Source organism: Mastigoproctus giganteus, chromosome 8 (assembly GCF_048544385.1).
Source record: "Mastigoproctus giganteus isolate SK-2022 chromosome 8, ASM4854438v1, whole genome shotgun sequence".
NCBI classification, from domain to species: Eukaryota; Metazoa; Arthropoda; class Arachnida; order Uropygi; family Thelyphonidae; genus Mastigoproctus; species Mastigoproctus giganteus.
The window spans coordinates 178,207,204-178,225,672 of NC_143582.1; the positions used below are offsets into that span (position 1 = coordinate 178,207,204).

At 36.6% G+C, this 18,469-nt stretch overlaps 1 protein-coding gene across 3 annotated transcripts in view; it reads right to left on the bottom strand.

The window, feature by feature from the left end:
* Positions 1-373: 373 nt before the first annotated feature.
* Graf (GTPase regulator associated with FAK) overlaps positions 374-18,469 on the bottom strand; it is a 537,792-nt gene continuing 519,696 nt past the window's right edge. For all 3 annotated transcript variants that reach the window (XM_090379073.1, XM_090379075.1, XM_090379076.1), the window contains one exon: positions 374-999. In XM_090379073.1, the coding sequence (XP_090235199.1) occupies positions 908-999 (92 nt within the window). In that variant the 3' untranslated portion in view covers positions 374-907. The remainder of the gene's footprint in view (positions 1,000-18,469) is intronic.

Sequence of the window (18,469 nt, forward strand, 5' to 3'; positions counted from 1 at the left end):
ACACACACACACACACACACACACACACACACACACACATTAAAGTATACTCCAGTAGAAAACTTGCAAAGGTATATTGCATTTTGCATACCCGCAAGTTAATCCAATGAGCACAGAAAATCATACAATTTAAGATGTGCCCTGTCATAAAAATGCAGAGTGTAAGACTCTTCTCATGAATTACTTAGAATTTAAAAAGATATTTGGTCCTTCTTAAACTGAAACTTCTTAAACTCAAGTTTCATTTACAAATTTAACGAAGTAATAATGCTATAATAAAATAAGTATACAGGAACTTAGAATTACTGTGACTGATATTGTAAACAAGATTAATGCCTGCAAACCTGCTGCAGAGGGGATTAAAAAAAAAAAAATATATATATATATATACTTGATGATTGTTTGTATGAATGCATACATTGTATTTACACACATGCACACACAATATATATTTATATATAGATAAACAATTTGGCAGCCATCACTGCTCCTACCATGATGCAGAGCTCGGCTCTTTACCACTTGTCCATGACCAGATTTTATAAACAGTCAACATGAAATAAATGTAGCCCAATGACTGCATTTTTTGTTTCATTTTGCTAAAAATGGTGTAAACAGTATCTAGTTTCAAGGCACTTGCTTGTAACTTCACTCAATACTTTTATTTCTTTCTTTATATATATATATATATCACTATAAATTTCAAGCTTCATTCCACTGTGACTAACACCAAGTTACAACAGTAACTATATTTATCATCTTAATACAACTTTCACAAGGGGAATGCCGACTTAGAAGATGGAATGGAAATGAACACATGATGAAATCTGCTATCGGGAATATAAAATTCCATAGAGTTAGCGATTGTGACCACAAATGAGTTGAGAGGTACTCTTCTGACATATTGTCAAGGTAGATATTCAACATAGTTCTGAGGTATCAGACCAGATTTGCCATTCAAGCAACCTTTTAGCCAGCCAGGTTCAGCAGATGGTTGAACTATTTGAAAAAAAAAAAAAAAAAAAAAAAAAGAAATAATAATAAAAATTATATTTATTTATCGTCGCATGTTACAGTTTTAACCTCTAACAATATGTGAGAAAACTGTCATATATAGAACTACAAACTGGTTAAGAAGTGTGATAATATTTTACAAATAACTATATGAGATACATAAAATTATATGTGTGAAACTCAGTAATGAAAACTGAAATTTAAAATCAAAAATTGGTTTAAAAATTACTTATCTTTATGATTATAAAACAAAAGTAATTGTTTGTATTTAAAATATTACAAATCAATAAAATTAATATAAAAGAAGTGAGATTATTCTCACTGTGGTGCTAAAAATTGGAGATGGATTAAATAAATAAAACAAAATGATGGTAACTGTTTATATTTAAAATATTCTATAAACTGAAAATTATGCCGTATTTTCCATAGTCGGTTCGATACTTGAGGAAAAATAAATACAGTAAACTCTTGCCAATCCAGATTAATTGGGGGAGGGAAGTTATTCCAGATTAAGTGATAATCCAAATTAGTGAAATCTTAGAACAAAAATAAATGGAAAATTTAATGATATAGGTGATGGTAAGGGTGAAGAAAATAAATAAAAAAATATTACTGTACAGCCTTTATTTAAAACTATAAAAAGAGAATACATTTATCCATCGATAAAAGACTCAGAAGTTGTACAGCAGACTCTCGATTTACCAAGACACTTCAATATATATACATATATATACAGGGTGATTCACTACCAGTGTGACAAACTTGCAGGAGGTGTAGGGGGCACAAAGACGAATCGGAATCATATAGCATTGCAGGGTCCGAAATGCCTTTGTCATGTGGTAGAGGAGATTGAACGGGAGGTCGCATGAACAGCGATCCTGCTGGAAGTCAGCATTTGCAAACCATTTCTGTTGAAGAAACCAAGTAGCAAAAGTCCTCCGAAGTGGATAATCCGCAGGCTCCAATGATTGGACGCGTTGCAGATGGTATGAACTCATTTCGTTTCTTGACAGTATCCTCCATACAGTGGATTGGGAAATACACAATCGTTGGCCTATCGCTCGAGTACTCGGATTGCCTTCTGCAAGACGTAGGACATTCTCCTCATTGTCTGGCGTCCTCGTCGTTCGCTCTTGATTAATGGTACCTCTCGTGAAACAACCAGTCTCACATAACCTTCTGTGCACATGTGCGAAAATCGCATGATGAGGAGCACGCCTGTGCGGGAAACGTTCCTGGTACAAGTGCAGAGCGGCACGCCCGTTACAGTCCGCAGCTCATACGCGAGGTGCATGTCGACCAGTTCAACGTTTGAATACTCGTCCATCCTACTGCCTCGGGAACCGGTTCGCAAATGCTGACTTCCAGTGGGATCACTGTTCATGCGACCTCCCATTCAACATCCTCTACCGCATGACGAAGGCATTTCGGACCCTGCAATGCTATGTGATTCCGATTCGTCTTTGTGCCCCCTACACTTCCTGCAAGTTTGTCACACTGGTAGTGAATCATCACCCTGTGTGTGTGTGTATATATATATAATATTAAGGATAATATAAAGAACCATTAGAATAAGCAAATCAATCCAATAATAATACCATCAAGGACCTAAGAAAACGCAAAACAAAAAAAAAAAAAAAAAAATTATCGCTTTTTACCGACAATCTAGATGACTTCGACTGGGGCCAACCACTCAGAATGAAAGCAAAAAATGACAAGAGATTCTCTGTTTCTGTGATGATTCTCTGTTTCTGTGATGATCAATATATGCTAAGTAATTTAAATCTAAACCAAATATAAACCAGTATAGGCCGAATGTAAATCGAATATAAATAAATCGAAAGATGATAATAAAAGTTAAGAAAATTTAGAAATATTAGAATCAAAGGTAAGAAATATAAGTAAAATATAAATGTAAGCATATATTAATCATCATTGACCCGACAGAGAACGTAATTTAATGATTAAAATAAGATTAAATACATAATACATACTACATATTGACCGTATCTAGGACATAATGTAATAGTCGTCAAAATAATATGTGGTGTCCCCTATGTGATGGATACGGTAAAAATAAATAATTAAATTAACATTACAAGATATAAGTTGTGGCTCGAGCCACAACTTATATCTTGTAATGTCTTTAAACTATCCTACACTCTTTATTTTTATTTCTCTGAAATTATTAGGGCAATCCGAGGACGTAGGAGAAACTATTTCTTATCTATACCGCTATTTTTCGCCTTTGTGGAGTTCAGGTTCTATTATTCCTACTCCTTTAGTTTTTCTTCTTACTATCTGCATGTTTCTCTATGCGTTAATTATTTAATTATTTATTTTTACCGTATTTATTTATTTTAATTATTTATTTTTACCGTATCCATCACATAGGGGGCACCACATATTATTTTGACGACTATTATATTATGTCCTAGATACGGTCAATATGTAGTATGTATTATATATTTAATCTTAGTTTAATCATTAAATTACGTTCTCTGTTTGGTCAACGATGATTAATATATGCTTACATTTATATTTTACTTATATTTCTTACCTTTGATTCTAATATTTCTAAAAAAACAGAGAACCTCTTGTCGTTTTTTGCCTTCATTCTGGGTGGTTGGCCCCAGTTGAAGTCATCTAGATTGTGGTAAAAAGCGATAATTTTTTTTTTTTTTTTTTTTTTGCGTTTTCTTAGGTCCCTGATGGTATTATTATTGGATTGATTTGCTTATTCTAATGGTTCTTTATATTATCCTTAATATTATAGACATTATGGGTGTATTGCATGATTGCTTGCAACTGCATTACACCCATAATGTAAATTATAAATATATATACAGGCATACCTCGGTTAACGTTACCTCTGATAACGAAGCCTCGATATAACGAAGTCCGCAATTTCAAGCCCCATTTAACATAAAAAAAATATTCCAATTTAAGGCCAACGCCCGACAATCATCCGATTGGTGACTGACGGCGACTCGTTACGTATTCCCGAGTGCTCCCGAGCTGCGGGCATGTCTGTTATAACAGTTTTGCATGTCAATCGCGTAATTTAGTTGTTGTTTACATGATTGACGTTGTTTCAGTGTGGCGCATTGCAATAATCGACGTAGGTTCTTTATAGCATTACATAACGTAGATTTTGTAAATTTTAATAGAAATATTTTTGTTTTAGTTAATTAAAATGTCAGAATCAAAGAAAAGAAAAGCAATTTCTTTGGAAACTAAACTAAATATCGTACGACGTGTTGAAAGCGGTGAAAGAAAATCCGATGTGGCACATTCTTTAGGATTAGCGCAATCAACTTTAACAACCATACTAAGTCAATCAGAAAAAATAAAACAGTCTGCTCAGAATTGTACAGATGTTACAGCGGCAAAATTAACTCGCTTAAGGAATCCAATTTTAGAAAAAATGGAGAAAATGTTAAGTTTGTGGATAGATGATATGTCACAACGTCATATGCCTTTAAGTCAAATGGTGATTCAAGAAAAAGCATTATTTTTGTTTAATCACCTGAAATCTAAACAAACTGAAGAAATTACGGAAACCTTTGGGGCTTCTCGTGGTTGGTTCGAGAAATTTAAAAAACGGGCCAGGATTCATAGTGTAAAATTAACAGGAGAAGCTGCAAGTGCAGATGTTGAAGCTGCAAATAAGTTTCCAGAAAAACTAAAGGAAATAATTGAACGTGAAAATTTTCCACCAAATTTGGTGTTCAATGTTGACGAAAGCGGTTTGTTCTGGAAACGGCTACCAACAAAAAGCTTCATTTCTATTGAAGAAAAATCAGCTGCTGGATTTAAAGCAGCCAAAGACCGTTTAACGTTATTCTTTGGATCAAATGCCTCTGGTGATTATAAATTAAAATTGTTATTAGTTTACCATTCAGAAAATCCGAGGGCGTTAAAAGGTAACATAAAAATGAATTTACCTGTAATATGGAAAGCAAATAGAAAAGGGTGGGTTACCAAGGAGTTATTTACTGATTGGTTTGTTAACCACTTTTGTCCTGGAGTAAAACGGTATTGTCAAAAAAACAACTTTGAAGAAAAAGCTCTTTTGTTGTTAGACAATGCTCCGGGACATCCTACTGATCTTAACACGTTGGACACATGCATTCCTGTAAAAGTTGTGTTTCTTCCAGCAAACACAACTTCCCTGATTCAACCATTGGATCAGGGAGTAATAGCATCATTTAAAGCTTATTATCTGCGTCGAACTTTAAGCAATTTAACTGAACTAGAGGATAAAGTGGAAATGACAGTTAAAACTTTTTGGAAAAACTACACCATTAAAAACGCAATTGAAAACATTGATAGTTCTTGGAAAGAAGTCACTAAGAAATGCTTAAATGGAGTTTGGCGCAAAATATGGCCAGAAGTTGTACTAGAAGAAGAAAATAACATCCAAGAAATTAGAAATGAAGTTATCCAGATGGCTCAATCAATAGGTTTCGAAAATGTCGATGAAGAGGATGTTAGAAATTTATTGAATGCAGAAGATGATGGTTTTTCAGTGGAAGATTTAGAAAACCTTGTTAGCAACGAAGACAAAGATAATGAAGGCGAAGTTAAAGAAGTTCCTGCCGAAAAAGTGTTAACAACCAAAGATTTAAAAAGGTGCTTAAATGACATTGAAAACGTTTTAAATTTTTTTAGTGAAAATGATCCCGATTTAGGAAGAAGTGTTATAGTTAAGCAATCAGTGTTAAATGCAATAACTCCGTATAGGCAATTGTTAAATGAAAGAGAAAAAAAGCATAAACAATCAACTTTAACCTCATATTTTAAAATGTGATTTCACTTTGTATGTAAGTTGACTGTTTATTTAATAAAACTTTTCTTTGTTCGAAAAAAAGCTTTTCATTTTCTTTACGTAGGAACGTATCCCTATTCTGGCCATATTATTTTTACCTCTGAAAACGAAGTTTCGCTTAACGAAGTAATTTCGTGGAACGCATCCTATTCGTTAATCGAGGTATGCCTGTATATATATATATATATATCCAGCGGAAATCATAGAATAGGTATAAACAAATGTTTTGAAAGTCGTAAATAAGCGACAAAAGTGGCATTATAAGTCATGATTGTGAGATGAAGGTACCTATTATCCCACAACTCTCGCTGTCTTCACACCTGCAGCTCAAAAAATAAATAAATAAATAAATAAATAAATAAATAAAAAAAAAAAAAAAAAGACCCAGGTGCCAAGCGATCTTCTGTGCTATATCTATTGCGATTCATAGAGTGACTGACGTTTTCCTGGTTTATTTCGGTTTAAAAGTCTTTCTGTTAATTAGCTCTACTTTTTAAAAGTATAAAAAGAGAGCCAGAAAAAGGAAAGTAGTTTTTTCTTTATTATATACTAACCCTACTAACTCCTACAAGCGGCACTGCTCCTGCCTCCCCGTGGCAGGGCCGGTAACCTGGGTGGAAAAGCCAATCCCCCAGGGCAAAAAGGAGCTGACATGGATAAAGAAAATTATTCGGCATTAGAGCCGCCAAGCTCAAATACCACAGATTGGTATAACTTGGATCAAGGAAATGCACAAAATAAGCACTTAAAAAAAGATAATAACCAACCAGAGTATCCAACTTTCCTCATTATCCATTCTCTAAGTAGTCAGCCAGCGAGTAAACTCTCTCCATTTATCATATAGAGATTTCTATAAAATGCTGCTGGATCACCTATAATGGTCAAAAGATTACATTCAGGCAATTTACTCGTTGAGACAACACAGTCAAAACATTCAGAACTGTTGTTAAAGCTCACAACATTTGGAGAAATTCCTGTTAAAAATCTCTCCCCACACCTTGTGCAGGAACTGAAAGATCAAAAGGTCATACCAGCTAAGAAAATTTTGACTCATAGGGATGGCAATCTCATTCCAATCCGTAGTGTAATACTCATGTTCAGCACTCCAAACTTATCAAATACTGTTAAAGCTGGTTATCTAAATTGCCATATTCGCCCCTATATACCAAATCCACTAAGATGTTATAAATGTCAGAAGTTCGGACACTCTCAGACAACATGTCGAGGAAACACAATATGCCCAAAATGTGGATCCCAGGATCACACTCAAACAGACTGTACTGCAATATCTCCAGTTTGCCCTAATTGCAAGGAAGATCATCCTGCATATTCTAAAAATTGAGAGTTATGGAAACTTGGGGGGAAAAAATACAGAAATTTAAAGTTGAACACAAAATGACCTATCAGGAAGCTGTTGTTGTTCTTGTATTTGGTTTTTTTAGGAGCATTAGCAACTAAGGCCATATTGCTCCGAGGATATGAAGTGGTCATTCCCTGACCTTTCTGGATCCTCCGTATTTGGTGGTCACGGGGTTGAACCCCGGTCTAATCAAGAAGCGTGTGCTACGCACTGCCCACCTGGCTATGGAGGCGCCATCAGGAAGCGAGACGACAAATACTCCTACACACACACACACATGCAAATGTTACAAAGAAATATCGTTCTGTTGCTACACAAACCAATGACTCAGTTCCACCTAACATATCGCTTGCTGAATGGGATAGGGCTCAGCTTTCAATTCCTCAGCCATCTTTGAGGCAAAACAACAAAGACCAAACTTGTAATAACCCAATTTCCATCCCCTCTACTAGTCGCATAAAGTCCCAAAGTGAAACCAGGATGGCAAAAGCAGAATCATCTACTAAGAGCCAAATTAATACTTCAGAAATGGATACTGGACAGCCTACCTTTCCTAAAAAAAGGATAAAATTAAAATAGATTGCAATAAGCCTACTACCTCTAAAAAAACAACCGGATCATCCTTCCACTAAAACTAAATAATGCAGTGTATTTTACAATGGAATTGTCAAGGACTACGTACTAATACAGATGAGCTATATGACTTAATTTAACATTTCAGTCCAGCAGGCATTTGTTTACAGGAAACATATATAACTCTACAAGTGACCCCTCAATAAAGAAATATACTTTGTACATACGTGACAGAAATGCAGCAACTGCAGCCCATAGAGGTTAGAAGTTTTAGTATCCGTTACAAATCCATCTAGGCAAATCCCCTTAAAAACTAATTTAGAAGTTGTTGTTGTAAGAATAGAACTTAGAATAATTTTTTTCTCTTGTATCTATTTATCCTCCACTAAACCAAGCGTATGTACTCAGAGACTTTGATGAGCTCCTTGCCCAGATACCACCTCCTATTTCTTTGATGGGTAACTTTAATGGACACCATCCATTATGGGGAAGTCTACGTATGGATAAAAGAGGGAAACTAATAGAAAACTTACTGGACACACACAATCTAGCGCTGCTGAACACCGGTGCACATACTCATGTGCATTCTCCCACAGGAAATACTTCTGACATAGATTTGTCTATCTGCTCCCCTGCACTGTACCCAAGTACATCTCATTAAGCATATCTCATCATCTTGATGATTCTCATCAAGTATTCTTTCTAATCTGTTAGTAAAGACCCTTGTAAACAACCTGTAGATGTAGGACTACAAGCTATATGGTCCATAATTTCCAATTTCTGATTTATCTCCTTTCTTATGCAGCAAAATTACGATTGCATTATTCTACTCCTTAAGTATCAACGCCTTTCCTAATCTATTTTGTGAAGAGTCTTGCCAGTTTCTGTGTTGTGTCTCTTCCTCCCAATATTAACATCTCTATGGTAACTTCATCTTCACCCTGGGCTTTCTGATTCTTCATTTTCTTCAATGCATGTTCTACCTCATCAGGTATGTTGTATGTGTTGGTAATTTGCGATCCATCTTCCCGACTGCTTGCATCATTTCCTCACTACTTATATAATTATAGTAGTCTTCTGCTATTTGAATTATGCCTTCTCTGCTATTTATAAGTACACCATCACTATTCTTCAGTTTCAGTATCATTTCTCTTTCTGTATTACTGCTCTGCTCATGACTGCTGATTTAAGTCCTTTGCTTTTCCTTAACACTTGTTCTACTTTTCTTGTGTTAAATCTTCTTATGTCCTCTCTGAGTCTCTTTCTAATGGCTTTGCATAACTCAGTATACTCAATTTTCTCCTTGTCAGTGTTTATCTTGATCTTCATTTGTCGCCTTCGGTTCATCATTATTGTTTCTTGACTCATTTTTTAATTCTTTGGATTTCTTTTTACCTATAGGTTTCTCGGGCTTTATCACTTTCAGAAAGTTGTATTCCTCGTTGATATCTTGGTTTTCAAAGGTCTGCAGTAGTTCAAACTTGTTCTTAAGTTCCAATACATACTGCTATTTCTCATCTTCTGTTATCTCAAAGACCTTCATATTATTTAATCGAGTCAGTTTTTTTCTTTCTGTTTTTTTACATCTATATCAAGTGTGCACCTTACCATTCTGTGATCACTTCCAACATTTACCTTATTCAGGTTGGTAACATCATTCACAATATATCTTCTGTTAGTGAGGATGAAGAATCTTAATGTCTCCCTGACTTCATTAGTCGTTAATCCATTTGGGCTCATATGTCCACGTTCTGTTCAACCATTTCTTGAAAAAAAGTGCTTATTACTGACATTCATTGAGATTCTGAAAATTCCACAAGGCTTTCATTTCTTTCACCAATTCCAAAATTTTCTATAGTTTCCCTTTCTGTGCTGTTTTGTCTCTTTCTAACCTTAGCATTGAAGTCCCCCATAATAATGGTGTAGTGAGTTTTCTGTTCATCTAGAAGTCTTTCAATTTCAGTGTACATTTCTTCAGCCTCTTCATCACCATGGCTCGATGTTGGTGCATAAATCATTATAACCTTTTAGTTTGTACCTCTTAGAAATCCTGAGAAGTACTATTGATACCACTGGTGATGTACTTTTGAATTCCAAAATGTTGTTTTTTATATCTTTATGGACTAGAAAGCCAACTCCACCTTCACTCTTTTCACTGTTTCCACTGGTGTACAGCGCATTTCCACTTGATAAACTTATAAGTGATTCATTTCATCTCCTTGTTTCAGCCATCGGTGAGTGATCTTACGTTGTAACAGGTCAAATTCAGTTCCTGTGCATGGCACCCTGGTCGCACCTAGAGATTCTTGGCACCCTCTGCGTCCACTCTGATACTCTCGCTGCTGTAAGAGGGAGAGTGAAAGCCTCTGGGAACTGAGGGCCATTTGTTTCGTTGTGTTGTCATCTGCTTGAGGGTTTGGTCTTTTGATGGTAAGCCCTGTTACGCCACTTTGGTGGCGTAACAGGAGGCAGGCCAACCGGACTTCTCCTAAATCTAAAATAGAAAGATATTGGATCCATCAGTGTTTTAGACTGAGTGTCTGATAACACAGAATGCCTGTTCCCCTCTAAACCCCGTTTTGTGAATGTCCACTGTTCTAGTATGAGCTCTTCACTGTTATCGTAGAACTTGATATATGCCATCTCTGACAGTATCTGTTTTCTCAATGTGAAATGATATGTGCAGCTATACCATCTCACACTTGTACTTGTTGAGATCCTGAGCCATCATAGTTTTGATAGCGTATTATGCGTGGATACTGTTGTTACTTGCAGATCCCATCAGCACTGCATGTGTAATTTGCAACAAAGCATAACAGATTAACATGAACCACATGGCATAGACTCTTCTTGCATTTGTCAAACCAGTTCTCGTTCCATATGTCACACAAATCCTTCGCAAGTTCTCCTTGTTCATCTTTGTTGGACTCACTCAATCAGCCAAACAGTGAGAATGTAAATTACCACCGTGGAGCTCTTCGACACAGGCTGATGTAGGTAACAGGCGGTTTCTTGACTCCAGATCTTGACACTGTTGAGCATGTCGATGGATAGTTTTCTTATGATTTTGACAATATAGAACTCTGGGTGTTCATTCATGATCGTAATGTTAGTTGCTGTGAATTGCTGATTCCTCGGTTCACTTGTTCATGTTCTCAACAACAACACAAGCAGTGCAACAGTACAGGTAGTCCTTGTTTTGCGCTGGTCCAATTTGTGCCAATTTGCAATAGCGCCGATCACTAACCATAACGGCATTTTTATTTATTTATTTCTGCAATTTTTTTTTTTTTTTATTTGCAATTTTTTTATAAATTGAAAGTTTAAAATCTTCAGACAAAATTTATCGGCATCATACTGTGCTATGTACCGTGCAGTGTTCACATTATTCAGGACAATCTGAGCCAATCAGCAATTAGCGCATTTGTATCAGAGATGAGAAAGATTCCCGCCCTCAAAGTAATCACTCGTGGATGCAGGTAGTAAAGGTCCATGTAAAAACACCCCATTCAGTTGGTTATTGTTTACACTATTTACAAGAGTTGAAAATTTATTATGCTAACATTTTTTTTTATTAATTGTTCTATTAATAAATCGTGTTATAAAGTTTTTAATTTAATTGAATAAAGACACGCCATATCTGGTAAAAGTAGTTAACTGAATCCTAGTGCAATATTCAGAGTATAGAATCTGATGAAAGCCGCCCAAATGTGTGTAGGGCTATGAATATGCCTCCATCAACTATTACTACAACTATGAAGAATGCTAATAAAATAAAACAATCGATGCAAAGTGGTAGGTAAAATTTTTGGTGCCCGGAACCTAACTCTGTTCGATTGACTCCATTATATAAAGGGTTCCATTTGCACCTGTCCTCCCAGGAGCCTAACCCCAACATAAATCGAGGGCTGCCTGTATTCCACCATAATGAATTGGATTCAAAATGTTACTAATGAATGGGTTGGATGGATTGTGCAACTTGTCAACCGGGTGGGCATTTGAGAAATACCTTGGGCCGATTTATGCTAGCTATAAGCACATCCAAGTAAGTCATAGGAGTTTACATCGTTTGCCCTGAAGAAGGCATCAATGGCAGCATAATCGTTAACCTCTAGATTTTGCCACATATTGTAGTGAACAGCATATTTTACTTTTCATTCAACTTAGGCATGGGCACACTACTATAGTAGTCAAGTTTACTAAAGTCATGCCTTAACTATTCGCTGTCTTACTAATCAGATCTAATAGTTGGACTTGTGTATTTTCCTGCATTTTATATGCATGTTTATACAATGATTGTATCTTCCTTGGCAAGTGATGGACCATCGTGCTGAAAGAAACAGGCACATTGATCACTTGGGCCAGAATGCTGTATTCCTTTCTGCATGAATGGTAAGTGAGGAGAAATGAGCCTCTCTGTTACTAAATCCAACTTTGGTAAATGTGATGGAATTTCTGGGAAGAGAAAGCTGTTCGACTTAAGTTGTCCTCTATGGCACACAAGAATCCTGTCAATATCAACATAGGGAAATGCAATGCGTATCAATGGTGTATCTTTAGCAGCTGGTTTCTTTGTATCATTTTCAAACTTTAGACTAGCGCAAATGTAGTATACAAAACAAATACAGAACATTTTTCATAAATCTTCTTTCAAACTCTCAATGCGCAGTCTTATGTAAATAGTAGTCTGCATAAAGAAAAGGAGCTTGATCATTTAAACTCGTGTGCTCTGCAATTGGAGAAAGGTTCCATAGTACATAATTAATACTTACTTCGGGTACAGTGATGTACCCGAATCAGTTTCTGAGTATTAATCTGCTAAATCCAGTGCTTTATTTTCTGTTTGTCTTTTAATCAATCTTGATAGTTCTTTTTTGCTACCTTCGTCCTTATTTTCTCATGTCTCGTCGCTTTCATTCTTGCTTGATACTCTCGAGAACACTCTGCACTTGAACACCTTTACCAAAATTATTGATGTGAAAACTTCTTTTGCAGCACCTAACAATGGAATGTAATGAAAATGCGAGACAAAATGAAAATATTTGTATTGTTGCAATCATACTATTCAACAAATGGCTACATTCAAATGGGTAATTAGGCCATTGGCTTAGATTTCACTAACCGCTTCCAAACCAAGAATGCTTTCATATAAAATAAAACCTCTTTCATGAGTACAAGGTACACACATGGTTTTTTTTGTAGTGCAGTTCGATGAAATTCAAACGAATTACGTTTAAATTTTATTAATCCGTTCACTAGAACGAGTATTGTGCTGATCACAAAAAATGTATCACATGCTCAAATCACAGTATACCAGTGAGTGCTCAGCATAGACTAGTGGTGGGAAGTAGCTCTGGCAGAAGCTACAGATGACGTTAAATTTGAAAGTGACTGCAATTCTGCCCAGACACGATAGGAGGGAATATATGATGAGAGCCTTGTCAATCAATTGGGCCTTGGAGGGAATGTGCAAGGCTCAAAGGGTAGAATTTTTTTCAGAGTGGTCTGTGCTTGTTAACAGGAGAGACTGCTTCTACAGGGATGGGATACACTTAAATAGAAAGGGTGCAAGAATATTTGCTAATACTATGGAGGGAGTGTTAGGTGGGTCGGAAAACTGCTAGCTTCAAGAGATTTACAGACTAAAAGGTTAAAAGTAGCCGCAGGCAGAGGTGAAGGTGATTCTTGCACAACTTCTATTAGAATAAGTAGCGACCTGGAGCGAGGGGTGATGGGGGTTTCAGGGACTGATGGCACTCATCGTGAAACAGGTGGGTATATGGGATGTGTTAGGGTAACTAATAATAAGGATAGGTACATGTATACTTGCATGTATACCAATGCCAGAAATATAGTAAATAAATTTGATGAATTTGAAGTGTTAGTCAAGACATCAAAGGCAGATATTGTTTGGATAGCAGAGACGTGGTGTCACAGAGATATAAGGAATGCACAACTGGAATTTGGGGAGTACAATGTGTACAGAAAGGATAGACAGGATAGGAAGGGAGGTGGTGTTGTGCTGTTAATTAAGAAAAACATAAAATCAAAAGAAGTGCATCCAGTTGATATAGATGAACAGTGCATGTTGAGTCAGTTTGGTGTGACATAAGCACTGCGAAAGCAAAAATAAGAGTAGGAGTGTGTTATAGACGCAATGACTCGAATGAGTACAATGAACAAGTGTACAGAGAAATAGAGTGGGCTAGTAAATCAGAATGTTTTATAATGGGGGATTTTAACTTCCCAAATATTGACTGGAACTTGTGGGTTGGTCACTCACACACTAGTAAGACTTTTTTGGATTTATTGGATAATTGTTTTCTGCAGCAGGATGTTCGAGAGGCAACCAGAGAGGGTAATACTCTTGATCTGGTATCAGCAGTGATCATTCGTGTATTAAGAATTTGCAGATAAAGGAACCACTAGGTGGCAGTGATCACAGTGTACTGATGTGGGATTTACTTAAAGATATAATTACCATCAGGGGTAAAGGAAAGGGTTTTTGCTTCCGTAAAGGTGAATACAGTGGTCTCAGACAGTTTTAAGTTCTGTACAGTGGAATCAACTGACGATGTTACCAACAGTAAATTCTAAGTGGGAAGCATTCAAGGAATTAATCGTGGATGCTGCTAAACGTTTCATACCTATTAAGAAATACTGTTCAGGGTTTAGGCCTAAATGGTTATCAAATGAACTAATGAGACTCATGACAGAGAAGTAAAATGCATGGAATGCATATAAATTATCAAGCAACTCAAAAGCCTATGGCAGATATAAGCTAGTCTGTAATCAGGTCACAAAGGAGGTTAGGCAGGCGAAGGCAGATTACCAGAAATCTTTGGCAAACGATGCTAAGAAAAACAGCAAGGATTTCTTTACTTATATAAACTCTAAAAGGAAGGGGATGAATCTGATTGGTACACTTGATATTGATGGTTCGACTGTTAATGATCCTGCTCAGATAGCAAACAAACTGAATGAGTATTTTGCATCTACATTCACACATGAGGAATTATTAAGGTTTGAAAATGGCAGAAGGTTATCAAATTGTAGAAGGATACTTAAATCATTTTGTAATAACTGAGAGCACAAAGTGGAGGAGAAATTGTTGAAGTTAAACATAAGAAAAGCACCTGGGGTGGATGGGATCTATCCAGTTATATTAAAGGAGGCAGCAAAGCAACTAAGTAAACCCTTAGCCCTAATTATGAGAGCATCCTTGGACCCAGGAGAGTTTTCCCACGGACTGGAGATGTGCAAATGTATCCCCAATTCACAAAGGGGGATCGAAGGGTGACACGAGTAATTACAGACCATTTAGTTTAACTTCTGTTCTGGGTAAAATGATGGAGTCACTGATTAAAGATGCATTGCAGGATCATCTAGACAAAGACTGCAGCAATAATTCAGACACAGCATGGGTTTGTTAGGGGAAAGTCTTGTCTGACAACTTTGATAGGATATTATGATGTGGTTACAAAGGAACTGGATGCAAAAAATAATTTTGATATCATATATTTCGATTTCAGGAAAGCCTTTGACACTGTTGCGCATGGAAGACTACTGTATAAATTGGAGCAGAATGGTATTAAGGGTAAGTTGCTACAATGGATAAAAGGATGGTTGAGTGGGAGAAGACAGAGGGTGGTAATTAATGAGTGCTGCTCTTCGTGGACTAATGTTATCAGCAGAGTCCCACAGCGTTTGGTGTTGGGTCCTCTGTTGTTGTTATTTGGTTTTTAGGAGCATTAGCAACTAAGGCCATATTGCTCCGGGGTGGTCATTCCCTGACCTTTCCGTATTTGGTGGTCATGGGTTCGAACCCCTGTCTAATCAAGAAGTGTGTGCTACACACTGCTGCTCCTGCCCACCTGGCTACGGAGGTGCCTCCTCTGTTGTTTTGTATAGTTATCAATGATTTTGATGAAGATATATCAGGCTTAGTGTCGAAGTTTGCAGATGATACAAAGGTTGCCAGGGTTGTTAATGACAGTAATGGCAGTGTGCTACTGCAACAGGATCTAGATAATTTGGGCAGATGGGCTAAGAAGTGGCAACTGAAGTTTAACCTTGACAAATGCAAAGTACTGCATATGGGTAGAAGTAAACCCACAGAAACGTACCAACTGTGTGGTACTACACTTAAGGTGGTAGAAAATGAAAAAGATGTGGGAGTAATTGTGCAGTCAGATATGAAGTTTTCTGAGCAATGCAGACAGGCTGCCAGAGCAGGTCATGGGTTTTGTCAATGATATATAGGAATTTTGCTAGCAGGGAAAAGGAGGTGATTGTCCCTCTGTATAAGGCAATGGTCTGGCCACGCCTTGAGTACTGCGTACAGGTCTGGAGTCCTCATTTTTGGAAGGATGTAAATTTGCTTGAGTGTGTAAAGAGAAGGGCAACAAGATTGGTAAGGGGAATGAAGGGATCCTCTTACCAAGAGAGGCTTAACTTCTGTAAATTGCAGTGTCTGGAGACTAGACACCTGCGCAGTTATCTGATTGAGGTGTTTAAGGCCTTGAATGGGTTGAGCACGCTGAATTCTGATGGGATGCTTCCACTTGTTCAGATTACGAACCGAAGGGGACATAAATTCAAATTAAGAAAAGACATGTAGAATAGATGTGCGGAAATTTGTCTTTAGCCAGCGTGTGGTTAATTGCTGGAACAAACTTCTGTCTGTTGTTGTGGAAGTTGATAGGTTAAATAAATTTAAGGAGCAACTGGATAGGCATTGGAGGGAATGGTGTGATTTTTTCTTTGCTGATGCTGCATAAGCTCATACACTTGCTTTCTTGCATCACATGCCACTACTACTACTACTAATACGTCATTTCTGTGATGCATTTTTCATGACTGATCAGATTTACTCAGTTGTAGGTGCCCCCGAGAATGTTTCACATCAAAAACAAAAATAAGAACAATTATAAGTATATCTCAAAAAAAAAGAATATCCCCTTCTAACGTAATCTAGAACCAACCCACACAAGATGCTCACAAAGATTAACCGTCAAACAGATATCTAATCCTACAGTCCAAATCCCAATTCTCATTCTAAATACCCTTGCCCTCAGCAACAAACTATCCTATGGTTAGCCCAGAAAACCTTAACCAGTTTTAATTCAAAATATTCTTAGTTTGATAGTACAGTATAGTACAGTATAAAGTATATAAATATAATGAATTGTAAACCACTGTCTTGGTATATGAGGCTGATGGTGTCATAGGGACAGCATTACAAGATCCATTTAATGATAATTTATTTAATTTTAATTAATAATCTTATTAACTAAATTAATAACAATTGTGAAATTATTTAATACTGTTAATTTCATTTTCACCTGATGTTTGTTAATAGCCCTTTGTTAATTAATTCAAGACCTTAACAAATAAATTTGTAATCAAAATAACTTTCTGTATGTGAAGTCACCAGTTCTGTGGTCTTTACAGTCACTGAAGAAGTGGTACAAGAAGTACCACAAAATGTCTGAGAATAATTTGTAATTCTTTAAGAAATTAAAGGCAGATTACACTCAATGCAAGTTAAAGTGCTATTAAAGGGGACAAATCAGATTGGTCCATTTGATATAGATGGTTTTACTGCTGATAATCCTGCTCAGGTAGCTGATAAACTGAATGAGTATTATCCATTTATATTTACACATGCAAGAGCTACTGTGGCTAAAATGCGCCTTGAAGGTTTTACATGGCATTTCTCTTCGTGCTTGTGGAAATATTTTCCAAGGATCAAGAAGTGTGTATAGCTTAATACAGGGTAACATTTGATTTCATATTTGGTTATAGAAATTTATTTCCTTGAGGAACTGAAAAACATCTGTTATATTTTTCCTGTCTTCCAACATAGTTCTAAGAGTGAGGGAGTGATGCTTGGTTATTAGATCTTTAAAGTAATTTCGGCACTCTGTTACAGATACTGGACAAGTAATTAGTACATGTTCCACCGTTTGTTGTGTATGGTAGGTAGGACATGGGGGGGGGGGGATCCTCTCCTCGCAAGATATAACAGTGGCTGAAATGAGAGTGTCCTATTCTTAACCTTGCGAGTATCATTTCGTCATGTCTGTTTTGTTGTATGCTGGATTTCCATGGTTGGAGCAGTTTTTTTAATTTGATGCAGTTTGTTATTGATTAAGACTTGCTATTGCTATTCCATTTCTATTGCCAGTGACATATCCCACTGTGATGAATAACTTATTTGTAGTTGGGGAAAGGAATATATTCTGATACAGAAATAATGCTGTCGGCTTCTTTAGCAGCTTTGTCTGCTTATTCGTTACCATATATTCCGACATGACTTGGGATCCAGCAAAATCTAATATTATGGCCTTGTTCTAGGAGTTGATACTCGGTATTGAATTTGTTGTTGTAATGGATGTCTTTTGGAATTGATATTTTGTGTTGCCATCATGGAACTAAGGGAACCAGTGAAAATAATGCTGTCTCTGGAACTTGTATGTTCGATTTGGTTTAGCACTAACATAATGGCTTGCAGGTCAGCAGTATAAATGCTGCAGTTTTTCGGGAGTTTTTGGGCTGACGTGGTGTCTGTAAAGTAGACTGCCGCTCCCACATGAGATTCAGTTTTTGAGCCATCTGTATATAAAAAGCAGTGATCTGAAAATTGTGATTTGTAAGCAGCAGGCAGCTGTTGATAGTTTATATGAGGA